The sequence below is a fragment of the Colletotrichum graminicola genome (genome assembly GCF_000149035.1).
Source record: "Colletotrichum graminicola M1.001 genomic scaffold supercont1.57, whole genome shotgun sequence".
NCBI lineage: Eukaryota > Fungi > Ascomycota > Sordariomycetes > Glomerellales > Glomerellaceae > Colletotrichum > Colletotrichum graminicola.
Window position 1 is genome coordinate 233,673 of NW_007361061.1, and position 9,952 is coordinate 243,624.

The 9,952-nt window shown below is 57.1% G+C and overlaps 4 protein-coding genes across 4 annotated transcripts; 2 read left to right on the forward strand and 2 right to left on the reverse strand.

Annotated features, from left to right (window-relative positions):
• Window positions 1-566: 566 nt before the first annotated feature.
• Window positions 567-3,387, forward strand: GLRG_10212 (fungal specific transcription factor domain-containing protein; the record flags this gene model as incomplete). The annotated part of the gene is made up of 3 exons (XM_008100897.1): window positions 567-1,074; window positions 1,147-1,744; window positions 1,791-3,387. The coding sequence occupies 3 exons, from the start codon at window positions 567-569 to the stop codon at window positions 3,385-3,387; spliced, it is 2,703 nt and encodes a 900-aa protein (XP_008099088.1).
• A 740-nt stretch (window positions 3,388-4,127) lies between these two features.
• Window positions 4,128-5,494, reverse strand: GLRG_10213 (glycerophosphoryl diester phosphodiesterase; the record flags this gene model as incomplete). Its single annotated transcript, XM_008100898.1, has 4 exons — window positions 4,128-4,685; window positions 4,756-4,860; window positions 4,956-5,350; window positions 5,443-5,494. The coding sequence occupies 4 exons, from the start codon at window positions 5,492-5,494 to the stop codon at window positions 4,128-4,130; spliced, it is 1,110 nt and encodes a 369-aa protein (XP_008099089.1).
• A 952-nt stretch (window positions 5,495-6,446) lies between these two features.
• Window positions 6,447-8,587, reverse strand: GLRG_10214 (plus-3 domain-containing protein; the record flags this gene model as incomplete). Its single annotated transcript, XM_008100899.1, has 4 exons — window positions 6,447-7,193; window positions 7,250-7,386; window positions 7,439-8,184; window positions 8,379-8,587. 4 exons carry the CDS (start codon window positions 8,585-8,587, stop codon window positions 6,447-6,449), a joined length of 1,839 nt encoding a protein of 612 aa, XP_008099090.1.
• Window positions 8,588-9,094: 507 nt separating this feature from the next.
• GLRG_10215 (ubiquinone biosynthesis protein COQ7) lies at window positions 9,095-9,885 on the forward strand (the record flags this gene model as incomplete). Its single annotated transcript, XM_008100900.1, has 2 exons — window positions 9,095-9,298; window positions 9,352-9,885. 2 exons carry the CDS (start codon window positions 9,095-9,097, stop codon window positions 9,883-9,885), a joined length of 738 nt encoding a protein of 245 aa, XP_008099091.1.
• Window positions 9,886-9,952: the final 67 nt, after the last annotated feature.

The window sequence follows — 9,952 nt, forward strand, 5'->3', positions numbered from 1 at the left end:
CGTTTCCCTCACTAGGCACTAAGATACTCCACAGTCGCGCATCCTTCTCCACGACCACCTTCCTCTTCTTCTCTTCCTTTTTCCCTCACACAACCCCCGACTCCGACTCAACATCTTCAGTTCTTCTTCCTCCAACTTCACGTGTTCACTGTGCTCTGCCCTCCCGCCGCTTCCGGGTTGCAGACGGAAAATCTCCACTCCCCCTTTCTGTGTTGTATCTTTGCTTTTTGTGTCTGGAAGACCGGTGTTCTCACGAACCTACTTTCTTCTTTTCTTAGTAACTAAAGATACCATCTACCTGCAAACCCTACGACCACGATATTTACGAAACAACTCGGTGATATTTTGAGGAGGGAACGTGATCTGTATGCGAATAGCCGATACCCCAGCCACCGCCCAACAAAGTTGAACGAGCCCACGCGACGAACAATACCACCAAAAGAAAACCCCACCTGCCGAAGCCCCCGAGGCTGAACCAGTAGACGCCTACCCTCTCCTTCGACGCCACAAACCCTCAAAACCACCAAACATAGATCGCCAATTTCGTAACGAGGTGGGACGCCATCATGCCTGGAATCCTGCCCATGAAGGTGATCAAGGTGGGCACCAGCTCCCAGAGCCGCATAGCCCAAGCCTGCGACCGATGCCGGAGCAAGAAGATCCGCTGCGACGGCATCAGGCCGACCTGTTCGCAATGCGCCAATGTCGGCTTCGAATGCCGCACGAGCGACAAGCTCAGCCGTCGCGCCTTCCCCCGGGGCTACACCGAGTCTCTCGAGGAGCGCGTGCGCCAGCTTGAGAACGAAGTCAGGGAACTGAAAGACCTGCTGGATGAGAAGGATGAGAAGATCGACATGCTGTCGAGGATGCACGGAAATCACAGCCATGCGATCCATCGCAGCCCTTCCATCGCCGTGTCAGCGCATTCGCCGGCGTCCGCCGCCGACGCCAGGAGGGATGCCGCGACCCCGGCCAAGGAGGACACTTTCCGCGTGCAGGCGTCGCCGTTGTTGCTCGGCGTTGATAATTCAGATTCATACTTTATGGGGCCGTCGAGCGGCCGTGCCTTTATCGGTTCGTACCACTACTGCTGTCATCCCGTGCGCGGTCTGAGCGAGGACGACTTTTGCTAACACGGGATAACAGAAGCGTTTAAGCGCAAGATGCAAGAAAACGGCAAATCTTGCTCGGACTTCAACCCAGAAGCTTTTTTGCACATCCAGGGCTGTCATCCTCTTACATCAAAATCGCCCGACAAGTCTCTGAAGGTGCCGCCGCGTCTGTTTTCCGACCGATGCGTCAACGTTTACTTCCAAGAATGGGCGCCATTGTTCCCCGTCTTGCACAAGCCAACGTTCCTCCATATTTATGAGGAATTCGTCTCTGACCCGGAAAAGGTCAGGAATAACCACAAAATCGCCCAGCTGTATCTGGTCTTTGGTATTGCGGCGCTGGGTAGCGACCAGCCCGACCTCGAGCAGGTTGCGGCCTGCGAGCAGCAATGGCAGCGAGCTGTTGAGGCGGTCCTCATGGATAACACCATGATCACACTGCAGTGTCTTGAGTTGGCCCTCCTTTACTGCCTCGTAAGAGCGGATTACAAGCGCCTCCAGCATTACAAGGGCATCGCGGTGGGCTTGTCTCACCGCCTGGGACTGCATCAGAGCCAGAAGCGCTTCTCCTTTGGTGCGCTCACTATCGAGACCCGCAAGAAGGTCTTTTGGACGCTCTACACTTTGGACTGGTAAGTCCCATCATCCTCAGTGAGAAACCCTGACTAACAATCGTAGCTTCTCTGGAGCTATTCTAGGCCTGCCACAACTGCTCAAGGAGGATGAGATCCACACCGAGTATCCGTCGGATACCGACGACGAGTATGTGACTGAGAAGGGCTTCCAACCAACCCTTCCCGGCGAGTACACTCGTCTTTCGAGCGCCCTGGCACTTTTCCGTTGTTGCCGGATCCTTGCCAAGGTCATGAAAACGAACTACCCAGCCGCTACGTCTCACGAGCTGTCGCTGCAGCAAATGTCCGCCATGGACGCCGAGCTCGACGAGTGGTGCGAATCTCTGCCCACCCATCTCAAACTCACCTTCAAACAAGACAAACCTTCGACCGACATTACTGGAAGCCGATCCCCATTGCTTGCGCTTGCGTATTACTACACAAAGACGCTCATTTTCCGTCCTGCGGTGGGCTCCTCGCTTGGCCATAAAGCGGCACCCGCGTTGATGTCAATTGCCGAATCCGCGAAGCGCATTGTTCAGATCATTCAGTTGTTGGAGGAACGCAATATGACCTACTCCTTCTGCTTTAACAAGACAGATACCCTGGTGCTCTGCGGCATCACTCTTCTCTATCAGAGTTTCGACTTGAAGCAGGACAGTAGGATTCTAAAGGATACAGAGCGGATGGTCAACAGTGTCCTCCAAATTCTCACCAAAGCGAAGGCCTCAGGGTCTTTCGATCTTACGCGCGTAGCCGGCATGCTCGTTCGACTCGACGAGGCTAACCTGCCCACTCTGCTGCAGCAGAGCCCCGAAGCGTCCATGCCCGCGCCGCAACGGTCATCGCCGCCCGCGTCAGCGCCCAAGAAGAAGTCACCTCAACAGACTCTCGGTCGCTTGCCCAGTGCCGCTACTAGCGATAACAACCTGATCAGGCAGCAGGAGAAGATGCGCCGCATGACCATGCCCAACATTAATGAGCGTCCAGAGCTGTACCGGTCCCGCTCAAAGCCGTCGTCCGAGAACCTGCAACAGAAAAGCATAGCCGCCCGCCGCGAGCAGCGGCTTTCCATGTCTCGGATCTCCAATCATACCAGCACGACGTCGAAGCAGAATCTGGACTATTTGTCCCTCAGCAGCACACCCAACGACTCTTCGCCATCACCGCCAACCCCGGCGCGTCTACACCGCCACATCGTGACCGCAACACACCAGAACCTCTACGCCCAGCACCAGCAGCAACAGCAACGTCAACAGCAACCGCAGAAGGTCCCGGGTGTGTCCTCTTCAGAATGGGAAGCGCTTTTGGGCTCTATGGACGGCGGGCTGAACAACGTCTATGACGCCATTTACGGTGGCGCAGCCAGTAGCCTGCCAGTGATTGGCGGAACGCCAGCGTCGTCAACAGGACTGGACAGCTGGAGCCCCGATTCATGGGATCTGGCCAATTTCAATCTTGGGGACTTTGACACGAACCCGGCACCGCCGCAGAGTGTGCTGAGCGTTAGCGAGGAAAGCCTCAGCTCCGGAGAGGACCTGACGAGCGATTTGAATCTGAGCGTAAGCAGCCTGGAATATCGGAACGCGCTGCTCGCATCGTGCAGTGCGAACAGTGACGGGCTATTTCTTGATGGGCTAGATGGAAACTATGGATTGTGAGATTAGCATCGACAGCGAGAGGCTTTTGCATCGACTCTCGAAGTTGGGATTCTGGTTTTTATTTTTATCTTTTCCATTTTATTTTCTAGCGACAGACTCCTTGAGAAGGTTAGGGTGGGGATGGTTTGGGAACAGGCTCTTTGGGTTGGTCAAGGACAAATATTTGGCTTCGATTTGATGCTCTGATGTGGGATTTGGACATATAATTCTTTTTATTATGAATTCTCAAGCATGTTGATCTTTGACTTTCGTCTTCTATTTGACAAATGACCTGCCAAATGCTCGGGGTGTTGCTGCCGTGGGGGAGCGATGTCACGTAACTCACCACCTAATCCAACCCCGCGTTACCCACTCCTGTCATCGTCCATGATGAGAAAACCCCTTGCGTGTCTCCGTATGACATACACCGATCCTATCTGCGTTGACTTGATGATCTATCGCTTTGCGCCTCCCACCGAGGGAAGCCTCGCCCATGTCCACGTTTTTCTATTCTGGCATCTGTGTCTTGCGGATCTTCGTTAGCCCTCCCTTTGCGGCAGCGTCGGCGCACTGTTTCGTGGCCTCATGCAGCGTCCGCAATCCAGAAACGAGCGTTCTTCTGTCTTGCATGTTTGCCATCTCAGTCTTGGTTCTTCTCGTATTTGGCGAGTCTGGGAGCTGTCGAATCGGGTGCACTGCGACGTGCGAGCCTGCAAGCGTCCGCCGCCCCCCGCCTTCATCATCGTCTTCAACACTGGGCATCACAGCCTCAATGCCTTGGCCGTCTTCGGCCCCGGCCCGACGAAGCCGAACCGCGCGACAATCATCAGCACCGGCGTGAATAGCAGCACGAGGACCTGTATGGCGGCGACGTTGAGGTGGAGTCTTAGCGCCCGCCTCCACGTGCCGTCGCGGACGCGGCCCGCCCTCCGGGCCGCGCGCGCCGCAGGGTCCTCGCCCGTAGCCTTGAGCGAGACTGTCCTTTCGTCGTCGTCATCGTCGTCGTCGCCCTTCCAGCGCCGGCACACCTCGAGGAACAGCTCCGGATCGTCAGTGATGACGCCGTCCACCCCTGCGCGGATGCTCCACTCCATCCATTCCTCGTCGTTGACGGTCCAGGCGAAGAGCCGCCTGTCGGCCTCCTGGACGTCCCTGATGAAGCGCTGCCCCACGGGCCCGACGAGAGCCTTCTGGAACATGTTGAAGGACAGGTTCGGCTGAGAGGCGGAGAGGAACTCGCGGGCGTAGATCGGGGACCAGGAGATGAGGGCGAGGGGGTAGGCGGGCAGAATGGTGCGGACGTGTGTTATATAGGGTTGCTCGGGGCGTTGTCAGCCTTTTCTTCGGTTGCTTGAGTCGTTTAGGAAGGCCAGGGCGGACGGGACTTACATTCCAGCAGCCGAACATTATCCTCTTCTCCCAAGGCACGGGGCCCGGTGTCGATTCTAGGACCTTTGCCACGCGGCCGAGTAGCTCCGCCGGCGGGTCGTCGGTCTGTTCACTCACGATATCAGCACCCACCTTCCCTCGACGACAAGTCGATCTCCACCCGGCCCCAAAGGGACTTGTCAGCGCGCACTCGTTCGTACCTTGATGTCCAACAGCACCCATACCCCGTCCCTCCCCGCTCCCTTCTCCGCCAGGAGAACCAGCAAGTCTTCCAGCCGCGGCATCGTCTCTCCCGGCGCCATCACCGTCCGCAGCGTCTCCAGGTACGCCCAGTCGCACTCGTTGATCTTCTTGTCGACGCCGAAGCACCGCTTCAGGTTCCCGTCGTGCGATAGCACCACGACGCCGTCCCGGGACAGGTGCAGGTCCGTCTCGAGCGCGTTCGCGCCGGCGTCGAGGGCGCCGCGGAAGGCGAGGAGGGTATTTTCCGGGTACAGGGACTTGAAGCCGCGGTGGGCGATGGCTTGCGGGAGGCGAGGGCGGGCGGGAGCAGAGGCGGAGGCGGGCGACTCGGATAGGGACGAGGCGAAATTCGCTGTACAGGGTTTGCGTGTTAGCTTTGGCGCTGCGGAAAGGGAGGGGGTAATGAGGTGATCGCATGTGCGACGGCGCGGGGCGGCGGAATACCTGACGGGACAGACGACCCTTCCCTGAGGAGAGGTTTTGTTTCTAAGGTCATGGCTTCCATACTGCTGCTTCTCTGGTGACGGTTTTCTTTGCAACCCAACACGCGTAGCGATCCGGAACGGAGGGAGGGATTTCTATCGAGACACGTCGCAAGATGCGATGGTAACGATGGTAGCGGCCGGCGCTACCTAGGTATTTAAGCTGGAGCAAGGTCCGGCGGCGAGAAACATGGATCCAAGGTGGGGGAAAGCTTTTCGCACAACATAAAAAAAATGGCAAGATAATTCTTGGTAGGCTGCAGAGCCGTAAGGGAAAGACTGATGCGGCACCTGCTGCCTCGGTCAAACTCAGGCTCGTAGCCCGTGGTTGCGCGTGGTCGCGGGATGATTCAATGGCCGGCAGCGGGGGAGGGGGGTGTGGTGCGCGCGCGCAGGTGGATGGCTTAAATGGATGGGAACGACGAAGGCAACAACGACAACGACGACGACATGCCGGCGTGCCTGGGTTGGGTGCTTCATCAGCCGGGGGACAGAACCCCACGTGCAGAAGCCAATGCGCCGGAATGGAGCCAGCCCCGCGCCGGCGGTACGGGCCACGCAGCCTAAAGTCCGACCCCGCCGTGGGCGGTACTCTGCAGTAGCGCACTTGCGGCCGCACCCCCCGCCCCAGTGTTGATTGGACTGTGGACTTTTTCAAAAAAAAAAAAAAAACACCCGACGGGGGGCGGGTAAGCTGAATCAAGGTGATGAGAACGCCCTCAGTACGTGCTTGGTTCAATTCTTGACTGGTCTGCTTTCTCGCAGAAGCCGCTGTTTCGCTTATACCGCGGAGTACTTGTGTCTTTAATCTACAGCCCATTGCGCTCGAAGAGAGTAAAATAAGAAAAACCTCGCGGTGCCTGTGTAGGCCGCCCATTCCCGGCCCCTCTTTTATAGCAACATGGTGAACGACCCAAGCACAGCGACCACGGGCTGCCGTACAAATGAATCCCTATTGATACCCTCTTAATCAATGTCGACGTCAATGTCGAGGTCCAAAGCTCCGATAATGTCATCGTCCATGAGGGGCTTGTGAATAGTTGGGATGCCCTTCTTCTCCTGATTCGCGGCCTGCAGCTTGGCCAGGTTTGGCAGCCAGTTCTTTTCCTGGGCCCCAAGCTTTGGGGTTCCGTTCCCGGGCGTGCTCGCGTTGCTGTCCTTGCCCGACGGCTTCTTAATGGCGTCGTTGGCATCGTGAATGAACTTCGCCTTGGTGCGTAGTCGCCTTGAGAGATCGTTCTTGATGTCCTCGCCCCTCTCCAACGCAGCTTCCAGCTTGCGCGCCTCGGCCTTCTCCTTGAGCTGCGCCCTCCGGACGTTCTCGGCGTTCTCGAGCCGGCGCTGTCGGTTGATGTTGGCCAGGCGGTCCTGCTGCGACGTCGTACTCGGCTTGGACGAGGTGTCGCTGAGGCTCGTCTTGAAAGCAAGCACGTTCGTCTTAAGGTCATCAAGCTGTTCCTGTAGTTCCTCTGCCTTGCTGGTGTTGCCCTTGAGCCGCGCAACTTCGATCTCTTGAGCGAGGCGCTCGCGGACCTTGGGGTCGAACTTTTTGCGCAGGGCGTTCTTGCGCTGGATGCGCTCGTCAATCTCCGTCGTGGTGAGGTGATGATTGATGAGTGCGTTGATGTCGTCAATCTTGTTGAGAAGAGTCTGCTTCTTGGGAAGAGTGAGTCCCTCGGACTGTATGACCTTTTCGTATCGGTTGTACTCGCGCTACTCCTGTTAATCCAACGAACCTACAGCGGCCGGGGGACGGGAGAGGGGCATACCTCAGTAAATGGCCGATCCGACAAGAAAATGAAAGGAAATGGCCTCTCAGCCTTGCCATGTGCCGCCAAGACGTACTGGTCAGTGACAAAAGCGCCACCGGGACCGGTCATTGCATATGGCTTGCCAACAGTGATGGCTGGAAGGGATCAGAATCTGTTCGTCATACAACAAGGGGCCGCCGAACTCACCCTGGATGCGCGCCATGCGGTATTCGTCCTGGCCGGTCTTGGGATCGGGGCCAATACTGATGCGAACATAGCATCCCACGATGGCTGCCTCGAAACCCGGGTTGAAGCAGTACTCGGCGAAGCGACTCTTTCCGACGCGGACACGCTCGAAATCGCGGATATCAGGTGGCGGCAGCTCGCGGGAGACAATCTCATCATCTGGCGATCGCGACTTGTGATGGCGACGGCGGTCGCGTTCCTCCCAGTCCCCTCCCTCATCACTGTCCTGGTCCCTGTAATCATCGTGCGGCGAGCGCGTTCCCTTCTGGCGGTCCTCCTCGCGACGACGGGCGCGGTCGCTCTTCTCCGCTCGTGCACGACGCAGTGTATCTATCGCAGACGTCTTGCCGTCGGTGCGCGGTCGCGAGTTCTTGCGCGAGGCGTCCTCGAGGTCGGCGGCATCGGCGCTGCGCTTCTTCAACTTTTGCTTCTTCTCCTCGTTCTCCTGCTTGCTGACCAGCTGGCGCAGCATGCGGTTCTGCCGGTGACGTTCTATCTCGGCTTGACGCTCTGCGAGCAGCGATTCTCTCTCGACCTCGCGCATGGCCATCACCTGTCCTTTCTCGGCAAGACTCCTGAACATGCCATCGACAGGATACTTGTCTTCTTCGTCATCGTCGTGTCCAGCTCTCTGCGGCTCAGCTTCCGAGTCCGACTCGTCCATTGCGGCAGATCCGATCGAGTTGGGGCTACCGGGTGCTGACGAGCTAAGTCGCATTGTGTTAGCGGTGCGGATTGCAGAGGCAGGTAGTTATTGAGTGAGAGTAAGAAAGCGCGCGCGCGCAATTTAGCGAAGCGGCGTGAAGTAGAAAGGGTTAGGCCTGGCCTCGAGTATGTGGAAGTGAAGGCGAAGTTCGAGAATGCGCCTGCGCGGATTTGCAAAAAAATGAGAGGCACTTACGCCTCTCCCTCCTCCTCTGAGTCGTTTCCACCCACACGCTTCTTCACCTTCTTTGCCACCGACGATTTCGCGGCTGCCTTGGGCGGCGGTGATGCCGATTGCGCTTTGCTCTCGGCCTCCGACATCACCTCCTCCTCCTCCTCCTCCTCCTCATCGGAGGACTCCCCACCACCCGCAAGAGCCAAGAGCTCGTCATCAATGTCAGCCATGGTGAGTCTGGATGGCTAAAGCAGTCGTGTAAGGATGCCTCAGTTGCCTGCGACTGGCAAGTCGGGGGGTTCGCGACGGGCCGTTCGTTTATGCGATTGGCTATCGATATGGAAACAAGATACCAGCTGCTTAGAATTGTGCAGATAATCAAGGCGCCGTCCTAATCAGTATAATAGAATTGATAGTCGGGCAAAGGTGAATGGTGATGATCCAGTAGGTTGGAATAAGGACCTGGAAGTCTGGCTTCTATTCACAGCCTTTGGACATCGGTGTCGCAAGCGCGTGCATGATTGGCTGAACTTATGTCATTCAGCTGCACCAGGGTGGGTCGTCGGAGCGTCGGGCTGTGCTCATCCGATCCGGCATGGCATCAGCCAATCAGCATACAGAAAAGGTCCCCCCATCCACCAGGGTCGGGTCGTTCGATATCATTGACACCATCATTTGCATTCGGCTGAGTTCGAGCTCTGAGTAGGCAGGGGAACTACCCACTTTCAAACAACACAATGGCATCGACACGATCATTGTTGAGGCCTTGCAGCGGCATCGCCAGGCTCGGTGCGCGCAACCCGCTTGCGCCGGTCATTTGCATTTCATGTAGACAGTTTTCTACTTCACCCACCAATCCGCAGGCCGAAGCAACAAGCGCAGCAGCGCCTCCTCGTCGCAAGCCCTTGACGAAGGAGCAGCGGGATTTCCTTTCCTCTGCGGTACGCACAGAAAACACACTCGCACATCCTATATGTACTAAAATTATGGCCAGTTACGTGTCAATCAAGCCGGAGAACTGGCCGCGACCCGAATCTACACAGCCCAGACCCCTCCGATTGTGAACCGGCATCCGCACCTGCGACCGCTGATGGCACACATGTATGAGCAAGAGGAGGGTCACCTCAAAACATTCAACTCGCTTGTTCACAAGCACCGTGTACGGCCCACTGCGCTCTACCCTGTCTGGCAGCTCTTGTCGACCGGTTTAGGCTGGAGCACGGCAGTTATGGGAAGAGAGGCGGCAATGGCTTGTACAGAGGCTGTCGAGACGGAAATTGGCGATCACTACAACAACCAGATCCGGACTCTGCTCGAGATGATCAGCGAGTGGGAGGCTGAGGGCTACGAGGTTGGGCCGGAATTCACCAATCTGATCAAGACGCTGCGGCGCATTCGAGACGAAGAGCTAGAACACCTTGACCACGCTGTCGAGCATGACGCCAAGAACGCAAAGCCGCACTGGCTGCTGACCGGCATCATCCGGGCAGGGTGCAGAGGCGCCATCTGGGTGAGCGAAAAGATATAATAATGGCTGTCGTGTAAGACTGTGTATAGTACATGTAAAAAACAAGGGCCGAAGCCACACGAATAGA